Below are 21,970 nucleotides of genomic sequence, written 5' to 3'. Positions count from 1 at the left end.
GATGAGACTTAACATTGCCTGGCTTCCTGCTTATGAAGTTCCCATTCAAAGAGAATGATGCCAGTGAGAAAAAGGCACAGCAGTTCCAGAAATCAATACTGGACTAACTTCTGATTAATATGGGACTCTTTGGCAATTTTCTCATATGGAATGACATTTCCTCTTGTAATCTGAGGCAAATTCAACTGAAATGAAAAAAGGCAATTGCTAAAGAATAAAGTAATATGATTTTTCATTTTATACAAATGAAAAATGAAAAAGAGGGCCTCCGAGAACTGGATTCAATGGAGGTAAGATGTTCCTTCTCCTTGCTGACTATAGTTACTACTTGGATTGTAACATGGGGAGTGGAATGCTGCATTTTGCATTCTATGAAAATATTTCCAAAGCCATTCATTTGAAATGAAAACAAAGTTCAATTAAACATAGAGAAAGTCACCGGGAGTAACATGCTTAATCTCCCTGGTGATATTTCATCACATTTAACACTGTGTTCCTCCGAGGAGTGAGTGCACAGAACACTTCCCAAGGAACTGAGAAGTATAAGGCAGTTACAAGTTGGTCTATCCTTCCCTACACATTCATGTTTTAGTCAGGGTTGGGGTAGGGGGGGCTAAAGCAAAGTTATAAACAGGCAATTCTGAAAAAATATTTTTAAAGGGCTCAAAACACTATGTTTGAAAGCTTTCCTCCAAACACTTTGAGTTGTGTGCCTTTATTTCCTTGCTGGAAATACGTATTAAGACAATAACCAGACCCTTTAAAATTTGGAATCTATAATCTTTTGGATTCTTATTGGACTGAAGTTCTCCACTGTATTTACTGTCTATGAAATGAATGGAGTATATGAAACTGAAAGAGAATGAAGCTACTAAAATACTCCACTGTCCTAGGACCCTGGAAGAAAGCATTCATTTATATGTACTGTTCTAATAACAACTCCCTCTTACCCATTTAAGAAGGTTCTTTGCTCCACTTGAAAATATAAATATTCTTTAAAAAATAATGCTGGCCCCATGAAATCAAGTGGATAATCAAATGATAAGAATGTCACCTTTTATGTAATTGGGGCTCTGTGCCTACTTATTAATTAACACAAGGAAAATGGAGGGATATTGGCATTGTTCCAATATACTACACTAAACAATTAAAATACTTCAAGTAAATTACGAATATCTCCTCCAGAAAATCAATTTTTCAATGCCATGATTTCAGTCTTGACCCTTAATCTGTTGAAGGCAAATTTAACTTTAATAAAATGGATTTTCTTTAGAAGACTTTCTAAATTCAGCCGGAAATTAATTCAGGCTGGTCTTTTCCATCGTCAGTCTGGGTTAGTGAGAGTGTTTTATAAGATTTGCTCAGACATATGAAATCCAAGCTTTCAAAGAGAGTGGAAGCTCACTGGGCTATTGCCATCCACTGCACGGGTCCCACGCAGGAGCTGAGTTTCATTAGAGTAAACAAGCTCTGTTTTTTGTGTGCCCTGTATTGCATTCACCTTGACGATAACTTTTATTTAGTTTTATAGTGACCTGCCTCCCAGTCTCCAGGAAGCTGGATTGGACCACAACATACATTAGGATAATTTAGAAACACATGTTATTATGCACCTGGTTTATACCAGTCAATGTCCAGGCAACTGACTCATTGCCTTGTTTAATCCTCATCCCAACCCTCTCAATGTCAGTATTAGTATCCTCATTTTATTGATGACGAAATTACCTCAGAGAGGTTAAGAAACTTGCCAGAATTCACACAGCAAAGAAGTTGTAGAGCCAGGAGCCCAGGTCTGCTTAGTTCTATATCTCTTCACTAGAACACGTTGTGTCCCATAAGTATAGTGGCTTTTACGAGAATGTTGGCTTCCAAAATTCCCAGTCCTTTTGACAAGATTCTCCTTCTTTCCTTCTTTTATGGATTACCTGGCATTGATTTTCTCAACTGGCTCAATAGAATGGTTTTGCACAATTCCTTTTTTTCTCCCTAGTCATCTAATGTATGTTCAAATCAAGCAAATGGATTGTGTGCTTACTGGCTGCCATTTTGTAGCGATTTCACCCCATTCTTCCATGCTTACCCCTGCCTCTTTGTACCTCCTGAGCCAGTTGATGAGACAGACATACCAGAGCCTCTTCCAGGGTAGAATTTAAAAGATATCTTTAGAAATGATTTACAATCTTAAGTCATGGGGATCTTTCAAAAGTGAGTATATGTCTGCCTCTCTTCTCTATTTATTCTCTCCCATGATCTCACCCAGGTTTAAATGCCATCTGGATCCCAATGACTTCCACTTTTATATCTGTAGTTCTGTATCCTGAAATCCAGGCTCATGTATCCAACTGCCTACTCTACACCTCTTCTTTGATGCCCATCTTGAGTTTAACATATTTGAAATTCTGATTCCCTTCCTACCCATGAATATGCTTCATCCATAATCTTCCCCATCTCAGATGATTGAAAAGTCTTCCTTCCATTTACTCAGGATAAAAACCTTAGTTATATTTGACTCTTCTCTCTCATATCACACACCCAATCTGTCAGTAAATCTCTTGGCTCTTCCTTCAAAATATACCCGATCATTTCTCCTCTCCTCCCCCAAGTTTGCCTGATCATGATCAACATTGTTACAATCATCTCCCAACTTTTGTTCATGCCCTTATAGTCTATCCAAGCAAACAGAGAGATCCTCTTGTCAGGAGATCATGTCACCCTCTGCTCAGAGTCTTAGATTGACTTTTCATTACAAATGGCCTCCAAGGGAAAGACTGATGGGGAAGACTGACCCATCTAGTACCAATCTCTATGCCTTCTCTGGTTTCTGTGTGTGCTTAATAATGGCAGTGCCACTGTGTTCCTTTGAATGACAGTGGTTTCCACTGGTAGTCCCATGCCAAGGAAGAGACAGGAGCTGCAGGGGGCTTAGGATGATATAAGCCTGAACTTTTAACGTTCCCACAAGTTCTGTGCATAATTTATGTCCCTTCCAGAGTGGAAACAAGTGCAAAAAGCAAAGAGATGGCTCTTCAAACTGAACTAAAGTTGGAATTAAGAGAAGAACATGCCAATAAGCTTCATGTAATGTGAAAGTATCAGCATTACAACTGGTTTTAAGACCTCAGAGCTTAGCTTTCCTTGCTCCTTAGGGAGGAAGACAGTAGGAAAGTAAGAGCATAGAAAAGTCCCCGGGAGGACCTATCATGGAATGCTTGGTCTCCCACTATGGATGAGTAAATTATTGTTCAGGAAATGTTCACTCCCTCCCCAGCACCAAATCCATGGGAGTATTTTGATGTTGGGCTTGGCCATGTGACTTGCTTTGACCAGTGGAAAATGGATAGAAGTGACAGTGTGTGAGTTTCAAGCCTAGGTCTTAAGAAACCTCACACATTTCTGACCCCCAGCATAAGAAGTACATGATCCCAGAAAAATAAGAGCTTTGTGGAGCCAAGTTACCCTAACTGACCTGCAGACCTATAGAGCCACTCCAATCAACCCACAGATGCAGTAGTGAGAAATCAATGCCTATCCCTGAATGCTTGTTTATTATGCAGAAGTTGCTGACTAATAGAGTCACTCACTAGATGTGTGTCCTTGACAAATGGCTTCACTTCTTAGAGCCTTGCTTTCCTCATCTATAAACTGGGATAACAATTGTACCTATTGTGAGGATGGGACTTTGTGAGCACCAGGTAAGGTGCTGCACATGAAGCTCTAGCACAGAGCCTAGAGTGCAGAAAGTGCTTGGTTAACATTTCTTCCTTGTTCCTGATGCTGAGCACTTTGCAGAGTGGGTACCACATCTGCGTGAGTGTGGCAGACTGAAGCTATGCTGGGGTGTAGTTCTGGGTAGCAGCAGAAGAACCGGCTGGTTGGGGGCCAAGGTCAGTTGTCCCTGGGTAGTGTGTTTGGGCGGCAGCTGTGGGGACCCATTTCTTTCTTGCTTGCTTAAAAGTATGAAAGCAGGGTACTCTGATAGTTGCCCCTGAGCAGGTGTTTTTGTCTTTGTCTCTACCAGAATTCATGGGCCAATGAATAACCTGCTGCTTCCTGTAGAGCCTCGGTGGGGAGGGGGGACTTCCAGGCTTGTGTTTCTTACCCACTGGCTGTGTCCTCGTGCATGACTCCTGTGTCAGAAACTCCCCTTCTTGCCGCCTGCTGGCCCACCTTCCAAGAGCTGGCTGCCTTGGGGCGTTCAGCTGGAGGGAAGAGTGCTAGTGCTTTCTTTCTGAGAAAATCAATCCCTTTCAGCCACAGTGTCCTGGGCATCACAGTGTCTAGGCCATTCCCACAGGTCGGGCCAATAATTATCCTTGCAGTGTTACTTCCTTCAGGTATGTGATAAGTGCTCCTGGGAATACCTCCATTATTCCCCAACAGTGTAAAAGCACAAAATACCTGTGATTAAGGATGTAGAGCGGTTACCTTTCCCCATACTGGGTCTCTATCTTGCTTTAGTTCCCTTTGGCCCTGACAGATAGCTGAAGGGACAAGAGAAGGGGGTGCTCCTGCTCTCTCTTAGTCCCATTTCTATGAGCCTACATCTAGGGCAGTGAGGGCATTTCTTCAAATATGCTTCTGCATAAACTCCTTAGCCTGTTCTCAAGACCCTTCAAGATCTGACTCAAGACCATCTTTCCTGCAATTCCCTCTGCCCCTGTCAATGCTACTGTAGGGGGCCATTCGTTTCTCCATTTATTCAGGCCATCATTAATGTTTATTGGATGTGCTGTGGGCACAAGAGGAAGAGCTGATGAAGGCAAAGTTCCTTCCTTTGAACTATTGAGTCCTTTAAATGCTCTCCTTGCTTTTGTATATGCTGCTTGGAATCTCCTTCCCTCCCTCCCTCCCTCTTTTCTTGCTTTATTTTCTTACCAAATGTTTACTTATCTATTCAGTGTTTATTTGAATAGCAATCGCTATGTATAACCTTGCCATGAATTTTAGGCAGATTTTCTATGATCCCAAAGAGTTCTGTTCCTATTTTTAATACATTGTAATAGTTACACAAATTAAAAAAAAATTAACACGTATTTATTTATTTGGCTGCATCAGGTCTTAGTTGCGGCATGCGGGATCTTTCATTGTTGCACTTTGGCTCTTCCTTGTGGCGTGCGGGCTTCTCTCTGGAGAGTGGATGGGCTCAGTAGTTGTGGTGCACAGGTTCTTTAGTTGTGGCATGCGGGCTCTGCTCTCTAGTTGTGGCACACAGGCTCTAGAATGGTGTGTTCAGTAGTTGCAGTGTGCGGGCTCTCTAGCTGTGGTGCACGGGCCCCAGAGCTCACAGGCTCAGGAGTTGTGGCATGTGGGCTCTCTAGTTGTGGCACACGGGCCCTAGAGTGCACGGGCTCAGTAGTCATGGTGCGTGGGCTTAGTTGCCCCACGGCATGTGGGGTCTTAGTTCAACCAGGCATTGAACCCACGTCCCCTGCTTTGGAAAGCAAATTCTTAACCACTGGACCACCTGGAAAATCCCCTGTTATACAAATCTTTATGAAACACTATGATATGTCTGTCTCTCTGACTAGAGAGTGAGGGACTCATGGACGGGAAACATGTTCTATTGATCTCTCTATTCCCTGGTACTCAGGACCACTTAATAAATACTTGTAACAAATATTTAGTGAACAAATGAATGGAGGTCTTTGGTCTTAACTTTGCTATCCTCTTCAGCTATTGCCAAAGTCTGTCCTTCTCAGTTCCTACAGACCCAATGGGGATGAGTCAGCAGGAACAGCTCACTTGAAGTAGAAGTTCCCCTCAGCCACAGAACTGCTATTCATCATTGTTTCCAACAAGATCTGTCACCCTGGCTCTTTAGCCCCTATTTGCTTCAGAATTGATACCCGTTCATAAGAAAGGCCATCTTCCCATAGCACAAACCCATACAAATGCTTTCATCTTTGGCAGCAACCACATCACTTAATATTAATCAGACCAGAGCTAGGGGGTGGGGCAGGGAGGGAAGTCCCACTAATGATTGACTCTGTAGCTGGCAATCTCTTAGATTGTGTATTGAGGCTTAATGTGTGATTTCATGGCTTTTCGTGGTTTCTAAACTGCAAATTCAAGATTATGTGAAAACATTTTATTTAATTTTTAGGCTCTTTTAATCAAAAAAGTTAAAAAAAACCCTAATAATCCTTTATGGGCAGTTATAAAAACTATCTGCACACAAGACAGAAATGTCTCCCTTTGCTGATCAATCTAAGTTTGAACTTAGAGAGGACTCCATAGGGGTACTGATGAGGAACGGTGGTATGATTTTGGAGATAACTTAATTCTTCTAGGTGATTCTCCATGTTTATTCATCACCGCCAGCCTTCCCAACCTCAACCTCTTCATATGGAAGTGACTTCATATGGGAGTGAGTGCCTGTGGGGAGGGCTGGTGTCCGGCTCATCTTTTTATTCCAGGAGCTTCACTTGGTGGCTGTCATGAGGAAGGTGTGCAGGAAATGCTTGCTGAATTGATGAATAATTGAACAAGAGAAGGTTTCTCCATATTCTCCTTCCAGCAGTCTGAGGTGAGATCTGTAAGCATTCACTCTGTCTTTCCATGTCACCATTGGAGGTAGAAGCACCAGTGGCCTCCACCAAGTGAGGATATTCAAAGGGGATGTGGGGTGTTAGAATGTTTGTGTGTTGCTTTCTACATTTGCAAAAATCAGTTTCAGAATCCTAGATTTAGAAAGACCTTAGAAATCTGAAGTTCAACTTCTTCACTTAACAAATGAGGAAACAGAGCCAAAGTGAAGAAGTTCCTTGATTAAGGACAAAATTGGCACATGAATTCCACTTTTCTGGTCACTCCTAATTAGTTATTTTTTTTTCCTGTACTGTTTTCTTTCATTCCCTTGGTGTGTGCTATTTCCCATAACTATCCCCAAATCTTGCAAACTCTGGGATTGCTGTGGAAGACAGTAGCATCCTTTCCCCTCTACTCCCTTCAACTTTGCACTCTTCCTTCTTTTTTGCTTAAGGATTCTGGGGATAAAACACTCTAGAAACCCAAGGAAACTGGACAGAGTTCTCTAGATCATCGTATCACACATGTAAATGAAGAAAAATGCCACCCTGCCTCCACCTGAAAGGGAGACCCAACGACACAGAGAGGGAGATGTGGTCTCACTGAGGGCTTCTGGATGTTTTGAAGTTGGATCCAAACCACCTGGTGAATGCTTTTTCAATCACATAATTGGCAAAGCCCCAAATGTGGCCAGCTGGCATGGTAGAGTCTGTCAGCTAGCAGAGTCCCCCAGCTCTTTACCAATCCATGGGATAATGATGACCATCATCATAATAATCATTATTGCCTTAGACAGGCGTGGATGACAAAGGCACTCTGGGGGCTTCTGTTTGAAATGAGCTGCTTCTTAGCCAACCTTCACTCTCCAGAGTGACTTTCTACAGAATTATAGGATCATGAAGCTGAAAGAGGTCCTTGGAGATCATCAGTTATACCTTTCTGCCTTCAGAGAGGACTAACCTTTATAGAATAGTTGCTATACAAAATTGAACCAAACTTACTTTTATATGTTATCCTTGTGATAGTGTCTCTGTTGAGCATTCGATTAAGAAATGGGTTTGATGAATCAGAAACCTAGGGGAGAAAAGAAAATATTAATAACTGAGCAGTACTATTTCAAGATAAACATCGCCTCCATACATTTACTTATTCACTCATATTTATTGAGTCCCTACCATGCTATAAACACTATGATGGCTGGAAATTCAGAGATCAAATATATGGAATCTACTTTCCAGAATCCACAGTCTAGAGAAAGAAGACAGGTAAGTAACCTAATGGTTATAATTTAGTGTGAAGAGTGCTATGATAGAGTTACAGGTATGATGATATTAGAAGAAGACCATCCACCTGGGGAATCTTAGACACTAAGGCCTGAGTTAAGTCTTGAAGGATCAGGGGAAGTTAGCAAAGTGCTTTGGTGGTATAGTGTGGAAAAGGAGGAAAGGTGAAGAAAAACAACATACAGAGGATTGTGCACACATGGACTTGGGAGAACTAGTCATGCCCAGGGAAGTATTTCAGTGTAGGTGAAGGTGAGAGTATGGGGGAAGGATGCGAGGTAAGGATAGAGAGGTAGGCAGGTGCTAGGTCATGTCAGGCTTTGAGTGTTATGTTGGGGCATTTAAACTTTATTCTGTAGGGATGGGGAAATATCAGAGAGTTTTAAGTAAGGAGTAGGAAGGGGATAGTTTTCCAAGTAGAGAGTGAGAGAAAGAGTACCCAGAGTGGTGATATCAGAAGATGAAAAAGATCTCTAGGATATAATATAGAATCTTATACCACTGCTCGGTATTACATGAATCAAATATATCATAAGCCATGTCATTCAGTCAATCAATCAATCATCCATCAATCTGTCTTTTCATCCATCCAAAAAATATTTACCAAATTCCTATTATGGGTGACACATTTTACTAGATGTTCAGGGATCAGTTCCCATTTTATGCCCATGCCGTTAGGTCTCCAAATTCCTTGTTTGGAGAACAAGCCAAGTTTCCAGGGGCTTAAGCCAGGGAACCACAATTTGGAGACCGTGATGGGCCCCCACAACACTGTGTATACTGTTTTCTTAACAACTCCCTTTTTACTCAGGCTTTTTCTAGGGACGATTGTTCATCCTAGTGATTTTTCTCCTACCTTGCTCAGCTGTGCTCTTTAATTTACACCTCAGCTGTTAATTGGATGTTGTGACACATCAACATTTTAAATCTGATTTATTCTGAGGGTTGGAAAAATTGAAGCAGATGATTATTATTATTAGATAAGCAACAGGTAATTTTTAGTTTGCTGAAAGCACAGATTGTTTATTTTCCCTCCATCTGCCTTTCCTTTCCCACGCAGTTTCCTGGGTGTGTTGTTGTGGTGAGACATACACCAAGGGGAGCTTGGTGAGTGACAATGTTCAACGGAGGTAAAATCCCACCCCAAATGGAGAAAAGTCCCAAATTAAACACTGCTGATCCCTGGAAGCTTTAGTGCTGAATCCAATTTCTACTTTGACATGCTCTTCAGCTATTTAAAAGATAGCCTGAAGCTGCCTGTTTGTGTTGATGCAGCCCATGAAAGGAGAGCCAAAAATAGATTGTCGTGGCAGGTGAGGAATCTGCCATGTCCCTTAATCAGGTGCCTTGGTTTTCTGGTACCTGGTGAGTCTGGGCAGAGCTAACATTGGGATTAGACATTTTTGTGCTGATTAAAAATAATTGAAAAATTTCCAAAGTGCACACAGATGACTTGTGGGCTCTAGCATGTTGGCTGTGTGGGTGAGGGGATAAAATATGTACTTGGTATAAGTGAGCTTAAGTGGGAAGTTAATGGTGTGTGATTGAGCAGCAATTATAGTGAAATCTCAGGTCTCTGTGGTCATAGGAAGGGTGGGGGTTTAGGAGGGGACAGAGGTAAAACCCACAGTTAAACAAATTTCTTGTTTTAACAAACAATTCCAGTGCTTTTATGGCTCAGCTTTTGGGCCAGGGTGACATCTTGAGGACTCAGCTGACCTAGATAGGGGTCTCTCATTTTCTGTTCCTGCCTACCTTGAGGCAGGAACTGGGGAGGGGAGGCAGAAAGATCAGCAGGAGGGGAGGGGTACCAGAGGTTTTGTTCATGTCATTTCTAGGTACCAGTGTCCAGAACAAGGCTGGCCTGTGTCCCATGCTCAGTCAGTGTTTGGGGATGAGTAAATGACAAGTCACAGCTCGGATAACTCACTGTGGAGCATCTGGGAGTTGATTATGTTGGACAAAGAAGTGCTGTGGCTTATTTTGAGATCTAGCCAGAAAGCTTCAGGTTTGATCAGGGAAAGAACAGAAGCATCCCTAAGAGCCAAACTGGCCTGAGAAGATGCAGGAGCTAGTCACCATCCTTTCACTGACCTCAGGGTCTGGGGCATAAGTTCCACTCAACAACCAGCAAGGAAGTAGCAGGACCTGCATCAGTAATCTCGGTGGAAAAAGTGTTTCTGCAGAGCTTGTGAAACACACCAGTAGTTTGCAGTTAGGAGGCTGACTCCCTGGTGAATCATCACAGTGTCAGCTGTAATGTGCCTGCACTTCCAGGATGACATACTCTGACTTAGGAGCTTTGAGCAAAGTGAGGTAATGCCAGTGGCAGAGGCTGAGGCACTCACCAAAAGTCAGGAGCTGTTGGGCAGCCCATCATGGCCGTGAGAGTTACTCGTGGAAGACCTAGCAGTGGGAAAGCCACAGGGGATGAGAGCCCCTGGAAACACATGATGCAATTTTGTGAAATATCTTTAGGCTTCATAACAGTAAGCCTGACCCAGGTTGAATGCATCAGTTGGTTATCAGTATCATAATTGGGGCTCGTTGAGGGATATAGGTATTTGCCCCATGTTTGTGGGCAGCATGGGGATGTGCGGGAAAAGTTTTTAAATGCTGTTTTCTCTTTTCCCCCTCCCAGTTCTGTGAATAAGGTCATTAGTAAGGTTATTGACTTGCCTTAAAGTCAAGGAAGACTTGGGTTCTATTCCTTTATGGTCTGTTATGAACTATATGAATTAGGATGGAATGTCAAAGATTCTCTGAACCATTTTCCTCATCTGCAAGATAGGGACATGATGCCCACTCCACAGGTTTATTATTAGGGTTAAATGATAAAATATATGTAAAGTATATATCTCAGTGTCCGGCATCCAGGAACCCATTGTTTATTATAACAGGGTCTGTGATGATGCCAAGAGGTATAGAGCAGGGACTGGCAGGATAAGTCTGTACCAGGACCAGTTTCCTTTGGGAAGTCACATCAGGTATTAAAAGGCATGACAGCTTAAAAATTTACTTCCTCTATCAAAAGCCCCTTCCTATCTTTGCCAATGACAAGCTAGATGAGGTGAGGTTGGTGGCCAGTGGCAGCAATATGTCACTAATGCCTCTGTCCAATGTTCAGCTCTACTGGGGCCACAAAAAGGCCTGACCTGACCCAGGTGAGGGAGAGTAAGTTAGGAGGTGGTGTGACCAGGCAGGGCAAAGTGCTTATTGAAAAGGGTGATGCTCTCAGGGAGGGAGGGGGAGTAGTGACTGGGGTTGTCCCTGCACTCATTCTTCTGAGTGATGCTGGAGTTGCCCCTGTGCCCATTCTTCTGAGTGATGATGATGCCACCACGAAAGCTCTGTTAAAACTCACTAGTGCCAAATGCTGAATTTCTATTGAGTCATCAGATTCCAAGTTCTGATTGGAGCATTTCCTCTAATGGTCTGGCTAGAACTTCCCAAGGGGCTAGCACACTGACTGCCAACTTTTAGAACTGCCACCCTGTGCTTTTGATTTTTTTCCCTTTTGGAAAGACAGTTTCTTTTGTTTTCTTTTTTCTTTTATTTATTTATTTTTAATTTGCAAACTTGTTTCACTCAACACCTGTCAGTATTATTTTTTTAACAAATTAGAATTTGCTTGGTTGGAAGTTTGTTGTTGATGATGACTGTAAGACGATGTGGAGCCTCCCTAGGATGTCATAAAGTCAGCATTGGTGACCTTTGCTTAATTATTCACAAGGATGCTTACAAAAGAGAGGGACAATGGAAGGGAAAGATGATACTCAGAGCAATTGTGGGAAGCTGGAGGGAGCTGTTTAGTGCAGTGCCTGGAGGGAAGAGATATCTCACATTTTCCTTTCACCTCTTTTTCCAAGGGTTATCTGATGGACAGGTCTTTAATCCTGTGGGGTGTCAGTGAGAAACCATCTCCACTTCTATTGCTTCATTCTGATTCCTCTGCATGAGTGGGACCTAAAACCTGCACCTGGATCCAGCACCTTTTTTCTCTCTAAGACAAAAGCTACCTGAATCCTCAGGCCCCAGTGCTCTGAAATGTCACTCATTGTTTTTGCATCTCACTGAAAGGGGCTTTATTTTTCATGAATCTCATGGAACCAAAAGTCACCCCCTGCAGCTTTTCTTTGGCATAGATAGTACCTCTGTTGCTATTTCTAAGATCCAACAGGACCGTAAACTGATATTCTGATTGGGGTGGGAATGGCAAGAAGAGAAGAATGAAGGAATGCAATACACTTACTTTTATAAATATAGAAACTACCACCAATCCATTTGGGCTCTTTGCAGCTTCTGTGACATTGGTATATAACTCGTGGTTATAGTGGATGAGCTGCACCTGGCAGGAGGGAAAAACAATAATAAGAACAACAATCTAGCATTAAAAGATGTGAGGTACAGCATATCCACCCTACATAGGGGTAAATTGTAAAGTACATTGTAGAACACTTGGAAAGGTAATCCTATAATTGAAGAGATTTCAGGGATATGATCTGTGTGTGTGTGTGTGTGCATGTATAAAATACATGCACACACACACGCACACACATACAAAAATACCCATACATATTTGCAAATGTTTTCTGGTAACAATCATGCATTTAATAAGCTTGGTGCCCATCTGGCTCTGGCTTCATCCCAGGACATTTCCCCTAAAGTGTGTGTAAAGTGAATTTCCCTTATTAGGAGCAGAACTGCCCTACAGGGGTGGACATGTTTCCAGGCTACACCAACAGCTGCCATTGGCAGCAAGTAAATCTTCCTCATGGCCATGGACAAGCAGGGAATTACCAGGTCCTGAGTCAGCTCAGTGGCACTGAGAGGAGACTGGCCAGCCTGCAAGATGCAGTGCTTCTGATGGAGAGAGAGCTGATAGCTTAGGCTCCTGATGCACCAGCCTGCCCAGGTCACCTGACTGTGTAGGAATTAACTTGCTCTTCATTGAATGAAGATCAGCAATCTGCCTGTTGAGCCCTTGTGCATTCATTTCAGGCTGTGGCTTTAAAATAGCTTTTTATGTCCATGCCACTCTCTAACTTTGTCACAGCTTACCCTTCCCCCTCCCCATATCCTCAAGTCCATATATACACTACCAAACATAATATAGATAGCTAGTGGGAAGCAGCCACATAGCACAGGGAGATAAGTTCGGTGGTTTGTGACCACCTAGAGGGGTGGGATAGGGAGGGTGGGTGGGAGGGAGACACAAGAGGGAAGAAATATTGGAACATATGTATATGTATAACTGATTCACTTTGTTATAAAGCAGAAACTAACACACCATTGTAAAGCAATTATACTCCAATAAAGATATTTAAAAAATAAATAAATAAAATAGCTTTTTTAAAACAGTATGGAAGTATAATTTTGTAACAAACTAAAAGAAATTAAAAAAATACAAAAATCACCCTTCCCCACCTCTTTCTAATCCCAGTCCAAGCATTATGATTATTAAGAGTTTAGTATTTATTCCAGATTTTTTTGTGCTTATTAATCACACACACACATACGTGTAGAGCTTAAAAAACATTAGATGGATAAATTCCTAGAAACATACAACCTACCAAGACTGAATCAAGAAGAAATACACACATGAACAGACGAGTACAAATAAGGTGATTGAAGTAGTAATCAAAAATCTCTCAACAAAGAAAATCCCTGGACCAGATGACTTTATGGATGAATTCCACCAAACATTCAAGGAGGAATTCATACCAATCCTTCTTAAACTCTTCCAAAAAATAGAAGAAAAGAGAACACTTCTGAACACATTTTATGAGGCCAGCATCACCCTGATACTAAAGCCAGACAAAGACACTGCAAGAACAGAGAACTAAAGGCCAATATCCCTTATGTACATAGATGCAAAAATCTTTAATAAAATAATAACAAACTAAACTCAACAACACATTAAAAGGATTATACACCATGACCAAGTAGGATTTATTCCTGGTATGCAAGGATTGTTCAGCACATACAAATCAATCAGTGTGATATACCACATTAACGTAATAAAAGATAAAAACCACATGACCATCTCAATAGATTCAGAAAAAGCATTTGACAAAATTCACCATCCATTCATGATAAAAAATCTCAAAAAAACAGAAGGAACTTACCTCAATACAATAAAGACCATATATGAAAAGCCCACAGCTAACATCATAATTAATGGAGAAATACTGAAAATTTCTCCTCTAAGATCCAGTACAAGGCAAGGATGCCCACTCTTGCCACTTCTATTCAACAAAGTCTAGGCAAAGCAATTAGACAAGAAGAAATAAAAGACATCCAAATCAGAAAGGAAGAAATTAAAACTGCCTCTTTTTGCAGATGAAATGATCATATATGTAGAACACAATAAAGACTTAACCACACAAAAAAACTCTTGGCACTGATAAATGAATTCAGTAAAATTGCCAGATACAAATTCAGTATACAAAAATTAGTGGCATTTCTGTACACTAACAATGGACTATCCAAAAAGGAAGTTAAAAAAAACCTCATTTACAGTAGCAACAACAAAAATAAGATACTTAGGAATAAGCTCAACCAAAGAAGTGAACAACTTGCACCCTGAAAACTATAAAACACTGATGAAGCAAATTAAAGAAAATAAATGGAAAGACAGGCTTATGTTTGTGGGCTGGAAGAATTAATATTGTTAAAACATTCATGCTACTATAGTGATCTACAGATTCAATCCAATCCCTATCAAAATTCCAAAGGCATCCTTTACATAAATAGGAAAAAACCCCTAAAATTCATATGGAACCACAAAAGAACCTGAGTAGTCAAAGCAATCTTGAGCAAGAAGAACGAAGTTAGAACGAAGCTAGAGGAATTACATTTCTTGGTTCCAAAATGTATTTCAAAGCTATAGTAATTAAAACAGCATAGATACATATGCATAAACCAGTGGAACAGAACAGAAGGCCTTGAAATAAATTCACACACTTATGGTCAACTGATTTTTGACAAGGTTTCCAAGAACACATAATGGGGAAAGGACAGACTCTTCAATAAATGATGTTGGGAAAATTGGATATCCCATGAAAAAGAATGAAATTGGACCCTTATCTCATACCACATACAGAAGTCAACTAAAAATGGATTAAGGACTTATATGTTAGACCTGAAACTATAAAACTACTAGAGGAAAACATAGGAAAATACTTCTTGACATTGGTCTTGACAGTATTTTTTTTTTTTTTATGACAGCAAAAAACACAGGCAAGAAAAGCAAAAACAGACAAGTGGGATTGTACCAAACTAGAAAGCTTCTGCACAGCAAAGGAAACAATCAAAAGAGCAAAATGGTAACCTACAGAATGGGAGAAAATATTCACAAACAATGTATCTGATAAGGGTTAATATTCCAAATATGCAAGTAACTCACAACAACTCAATAGCAAAAATAATAATAATAATAATAACCTGATAAAAAATGGGCTAATTTGAATTGACATTTCTTAAAAGAAAACATACAAATGACCAATAGGTACATGAAATAGTGCACAACATCACCAATAATTGGGGAAATGCAAATCAAAACCACAATGAGATATAACCTCACACTTGTTAGAATGGCTATTACAAAAAAGACAAGCAATAACAAGTGTTGGTGAAGATGTGGACAAAAGGGAACACTTGTGCACTGTTAGTGGGAATGTAAATTGGTGCAGCCACTATGGAAAACTGGATGGAGGTTCCTCAAAAAATGAAAAGTGGAGTTCCTCAAAAAATGAAAAATAGAACTATCATAAGATCCAGCAACCCCATCTGTGTAAATGTCCAAAAGAAATGAAATCTGGCTCTTAAAGAGATATCTGCACTCTCATGTTCGCTGTAGCATTGTTCACAGTAGCTAATATATAGAAACAACCTGAGCGTCCACTGAGGGATGAATGGATAAGGAAAATGTGATACATACCCCTCCCAACACACTGGAATATTATTCAGTGATAAAAAAATAACTGAAATCCTGTCATTTGTGACAACATAGATGAACCAGATGAGCCAGAAGGACCTTATGCTAAGTGAAATATGCCAGACACAGAAAGTCAAATACTGTATGAACTCACTTATATGTAGAATCTAAAATAGTCAACTCATAGAAGGAGAGAATAGAATGGTGGTTGTCAGGGGTTGAGCAGAAAGGGAAATGAGATGTTCATCAAAGGGTACAAAGTTTCACTTATGAAGGTGAATGAGTTCTGGAGCTCTAATATACAGCATGGTGGTGATAGTTAACAATATTGTATCACACCCTTGAAATTTGTTAAAAGTATAGATCTTAAATTAAATCCTTTTAATTTTTTAACATCTTTATTGGAGTATAATTGCTTTACAATGATGTGCTAGTTTCTGCTCTACAACAAAGTGAATCAGTTATACATACACATACGTCCCCACATCTCCTCCCTCCCGCATCTCCCTCCCACCCTCCCCCTCCTACCCTTCTAGATGGTCACAAAGCACAGAACTCATCTCCCTGTGCTATGCGGCTGCTTCCCACTAGCTATCTATTTTACATTTGGTAGTATATATAAGTCCATGCCATTCTCTCACTTCGTCCCAGCTTACCCTTCCCCCTCCCCGTGTCCTCAAGTCCATTCTCTACATCTGCATCTTTATTCCTGTCCTGCCCCTAGGTTCTTCATAACCACTTTCTTTTCTTTTCTTTTTTTTTTTTTTTAGATTCCATATATATGTGTGTGTGTGTGTGTGTGTGTGTGTGTGTGTGTGTGTTAGCATACGGTATTTGTTTTTCTCTTTCTGACTTACTTCACTCTGTATGACAGACTCTAAGTCTATCCACCTCACTATAAATAACTCAATTTAGTTTCTTTTTATGGCTAAGTAATATCCCATTGTATATATGTGCCAAATCTTCTTTATGACCTAGCAATCCCACTATTGGTCATATACCCTAAGAAAACCATAATTCAAGAAGAGTCATGTACCACAATGTTCATTGCAGCTCTATTTACAATAACCAGGACATGGAAACAACCTATGTGTCCATTGACAGATGAATGGATAAAGAAGATGTGGCACTAACTTGAATCTTATCACACACACAACACACACGCACGCACGTATCTATGAAGGGGTGATGGATATGTTATTTAGTTTGATTGTGGTGATCTTTTCACAATGTATATGTACATCAAAATATCAAGTTGTGCACCTTAAATGTATACAATTTTCATATGTCAAAGATATCTCAATAAAAATAAAAAATGAAAAGTGGAAAAACAATGGAAATGGAATCACTTATAAGTAACTGTGAACTTGATTTTTAAATTAAAAAAAAATTAAAAGTAGTCTGTATCTATCTTTCTAAGTCAATGTGTATGGATCTACCTAAATCTTTCTAATAGCTGTAGAATTCTCCATCACATAAATGCCCCATAACATATTTAATCATCCTCTCACTAGTTTTTAGGTTGTTTCCATTTTTTTTTTTTTTTTGTCTCTTGGAAACAATGTCACAGCAAGCCTAGCACTGTCTTTCTATAATGGTATTAGCATTTTCCACAAGCTGATTTGAGAATCTAAAAAGATGGTGTATGTAAAAGTGATTTATGACTCTGAAAGTATAAAGAGTATTCATTATTCCCAACATCCTATGTTGAATTTAAAAAGGAGGTGTAGTTTTAGAAGCTGAGAAAGTCAATGATCAAAAAAGGGTACGTTTCCTTAATCTTTGAATAAAACATCTCTAACAGAGTGAATTGCAACCTTCACTGTGCATCCAGTTCACCTGGGTGCTTTTAAAATCCACCTATGCCTGCCCCCCAAATTCTGATTTGATTAATTTAGGGTGGGAACAAGACACTGATGTCTGTTAAAAACTCTTCAGCTAGAGGGCAGCTGGAGTGGAGAACCAGTACGACATAATCATTGAGCATCAGTATCCCATCACTGTCCACTCAGATGGATGGTCCCTTGAATCTGATAATATCCTGAACATCTTGAATCAGTAGAGCTTCTCATGGAGGGAACACATGTTATTGCTGCTCTTGAAATATCCTATTTGTTTAGTGCTACTTCACTTCTTGTGAGTTTTGCCAATGGTGGCAGATGGTTATACAGCAGTTACTCTGCCATCAAAAAAGGCAACGGCAGGCAGGGGCTAGTGAATCTGCTCTGCCTATGCAGGACTCAGGCCAGGCAGGCTTACAGGCCTGTGCTCATCAATCTCCTCCCTCCCTACCTCCCACCCACACAGCCAGGACTTCCTGTAGGTGGAGAACCAGGAGCTATAGGGAGACCTGCCACACCTCCTTTCAGTGTTGAGTAAGCTTCTTAATGAGAATTAAAACACATCCTGCCATCTGCTAAGATCTTCCCACCAGGTGACCTAGAAAACCACCTGGAGATGTGCCAGATCTTCAAGGCATGCCTTGAAATTTCAGTATATTCTGAGAACTAGGCTTGGAGAACAGAGAAGTGGAAAGCAATCAAGTGAAGTGATTCTTCTCTCCAACTTATAAGACTGAAAAAGGTAGGAAGATGTCTCTTGGATGCCCCATAGGGTAGGATTCCATAGGGGCCAGGGTTGTGGCAAGTATAGGGGTGAGGCTGTGCTCTGCTCTAAGCTCAAGTGAGTACATTTGGAATTTTGATCTGAAGTCTTGCCTCCTTTATGTTCCAAGGTAAGTTGGCTAAGATTCTGAGATCAGGATGAACCATATGAAATTGACTTTTTGATTTGCAAAAATGGTGATTTTATAGAGTTAACATAATCTTAAAATAAAGCTATTTTGAATACAGCATACCCCCACATGCCCACACATGAATTATACGTTAAAAAGATGACATAGTACTTTCCTACTCAATGTGCAGTGCAGGGACCAGCAACAGCCTCAGGATCTGGGAACTTGTTAGAAAAATGCAGAATCTTGAGCCCTACTCTAGACCTCCTGAATCACAATCTGCATTTTAACACTTTCCCGTGATTTGAATGAATGTACATTATTAGTAGTTGAGAAGTACTGGTTTATCAGATACTGCTGGCTGGTTAGCAGGGCCCTATTTTGTCTGGCTGTTCACCATTCCTCTAGTTCACTTCAGCTGAATTTAGGGGTACATACTTTATGTATGTTGCAAGATAGGCTGAGTTCAGATCATAGGAGGCTTAGATTAGGAGCCAGAGAAGAGATTTGAACAGGAGATACTATAATCACTATGGGCTGTAAGAGGGAGACTGGAGCAGGGAGAGACCAGAGGTCAGGAGGATATAATTTCAGGTGGTGGTCTTCAAGATGGAGAATATTCTATAGGACTTTGTAGTTTATAGGATGTGCATGTGTGTGGTGAGTGGGCACCAAGTGATCCCCTAGGCCTCAGACCAGTCAGAACCACCAGAAGACCCCAGGAGGCAACTTGGCAATGGCCAGGCTTCTTGTTCCCACCTGTCAGAACACAATTTTGGCATCAAAGGCAAGAGGGATATTCATGAAGCAACAGCAGGGCTTAACTGTGAGAAAGCACTGCTTCCCTTTCACCTACCCCCCAAGGTCCTTGTCAGTAGCAATTATAATTCCTGCAGCCGTTGATTTTGTTTTTCCTCAGGTATGCACAGTGGGGCCAATCAAATACACACTAACCACATACACGGTGCATAGGTGTGGGTGGGTCTGGGGGAAGGGGATATGCTGCTTCTCCTGCTATTAATTTGAGGTTGGGGAGCAGCTATGTGCAAATGATATCCTGCTAGGAAGAAAGTATAAGATTGGAAAGTGGGTTCTGAAAGTGATGCCTGTGGATTGCTTTTTGCCATTTATGAGTAATATTTAAAAATCCAAACCTTACAAAGTCAGAATTTTGAATAATTTGGATGAGCACTTAAGCTGTAGTTTGAACACCGACTTTGGTGCTTACTCAAGGTAATCAAAGTGTCTGATGTGACATAGGAGATTTATAAGTGAATGCTTGACGTTCTGAGCAAGTGTGTGGGGCAACTAGAACTGCAGGGACAATATTGAAACTGCTTACAAGAACAAACTCTTTGGGGGCTAATGATGACATTCTAATTAGACACCACTTTTAGCTATTCATTAAAGAGACAACCCAAGGGCTTCTGCTAGCTTAGTTGGAATTATCATGTGAAAGAGCTAAGCCTGGAATACTGGAAATTATTTTATAATCTTGACTTTTTAATTAGTTTAGACAGGTGTCTGAACTTTAGATAAGCTTTCTGGAAATGCAAGACTGAGAAATGGCTATCTTAGAGGAAGAAATAAGATATTGTTGGACTTTTCATGATGCTCAGACATGGTACACGCTGTGATCCAGAGCATTTTCTAAGTTCTCTGAGATCTGATGTGATTCTTCATTGTGTGGCACTAGCTTTAATCTTGTGTTCTCATCCCAGAACATGCTGTCTCACCTCAGTCTTTTACAAGGACCTGGAATTTGTTCATTCAAAATATTTTTGAGGGTCAACCATGTGCTGAGGCCAGTGGGAGCGAGACTGATAAAATCCTTGTCCTCCTAGAAATAATTTCAGATGGTGGTAAGAACCTTGAAGGAAACAAAACAAGGTTTTGGCTTGCAAAATGAATGACAGTAGTGGAAATACTAGGGGTTGGCATGCAGGAGTGGAGACAATGTCAGGTAGTGTAGCTAGTGAAGGTCTCTCTACAGAGGTGACATTGGAACTGAGTTCTGCTGCTGAAGAGGAGCCAGGCATGGGAGGACTGGAGGGAGGTGCATTGTTGGCAGAGAGTGCAGCCAATGCAAAGAGTCTGAGGTAGGGCTAAATAGCTGACTATAGTTGGGAAGGGTGAAGGTGGCTCAAGGTGGGACTAGCTCATACAGGGCTTTGTAAACCATGGTGAGGATCTTTGATTTTATTCCAAGTGCAGCACGTAACCATTGGTTTTAAGGAAGAAATCAATTGATCTCTTGTGCATTGTTTTGTTTGTTTGTTTGTTTCTTCTGATGTGCACTTTTGAAAGATTCCTCTGGTCACTGTTGGAGGGCATAGTTGACAGAAGAGGCTTTGTCTACCCTTCTTTACCTTACAGCTCAGCTTTGGCCTCATCTTCCCCAGGACACCTTCCATGAACCACTGACAATGAGCATCAACTGCAGCTCCTCTCTGCTACCATGTGCTTTCATTCAGTGGGCAAGTTCAAAATATCTTACAACCAGGATGGCATTGGTAGTAAGTAATCAGAACAGATGTAAGTCACTGACAACTGGCATAGTCATATGGGTGCTGAATATCCTGTTGATGTCAGTCATCATCATCATTTATTGATGATCATCTCCAACATTTGTTGAGCACTGCTTTGTTCCAGAGACAATGTCAGCAATAACATCATCTCACTTAAATCTCACAAAATTCCATGAGTTAGTGACATTATCTCCATTTAAGTCATAGGTCACTGGGCACTGGGCCACTGAGAGATTATTTGCTCAAGAAAGTGGTAGCGTTAGGATTGTGCCTAGTTCCTATGACTATAAAGTTCACATTCATGCCCCCTGTGATTTTGAAAATGTTTTCTTTATGTTTGTATCTATTTTTGAATAAACATCTCAAGAGCAGTGTTATCCCTGGTTCCTATCATGGGACATGGCTTAGAGTATATGTTAGCAAGTGTTTGCTGAACAACTCCCAATTCTGCATCTCATAGAGATGGGACCTTTAAAAAAAAAAAACCCAGGCTAGCCCACTTTTAAAAATGAAGAGGGCTTCCCTGGTGGCACAGTGGTAGAGAGTCTGCCTGCCGATGCAGGGGACACGGGTTCGTGCCCCGGTCGGGGAGGATCCCACATGCCACAGAGCAGCTGGGCCCGTGAGCCATGGCCGCTGAGCCTGTACGTCCGGAGCCTGTGCTCCGCAACGGGAGAGGCCAGAACAGTGAAGAGGCCCGCGTACCGCAATAAAAAATAAATAAATAAAAAATAAAAATAAAAATGAAGAAACTGAGATCAGAGAGGAGCTATGTCTTGTCCAAGATTATACAGTCATTTGTACATCCATTTGTTCAACAAGGATTTTTTGAGCAACTAAAAAGTGAGGGAGAGTGACATGAGAGGACGAATAAGGAAGCAGGACAAGACTGTGGAGAGCCTGGCAGGCCAAGCTAGGGGGTCTGGATTCCATTCTAAGGGTGATGGAAAATTATGTT

General features: G+C 41.0%; 1 protein-coding gene across 1 annotated transcript in view; it reads right to left on the bottom strand.

Moving 5' to 3' along the window:
- Positions 1-21,970, bottom strand: part of CA10 (carbonic anhydrase 10) — a 524,382-nt gene that overhangs the window by 11,606 nt on the left and 490,806 nt on the right. Inside the window, exons 5-6 of the mRNA XM_060081980.1 lie at positions 12,064-12,159; positions 7,530-7,602 (exon numbers count right to left, since the gene is read on the bottom strand). Coding sequence (XP_059937963.1) covers positions 7,530-7,602; positions 12,064-12,159 — 169 coding nt within the window. The remainder of the gene's footprint in view (positions 1-7,529; positions 7,603-12,063; positions 12,160-21,970) is intronic.

This window comes from Mesoplodon densirostris, chromosome 18, assembly GCF_025265405.1.
Source record: "Mesoplodon densirostris isolate mMesDen1 chromosome 18, mMesDen1 primary haplotype, whole genome shotgun sequence".
NCBI classification, from domain to species: Eukaryota; Metazoa; Chordata; class Mammalia; order Artiodactyla; family Ziphiidae; genus Mesoplodon; species Mesoplodon densirostris.
This window is presented reverse-complemented; position numbering and strand designations above follow the sequence as displayed.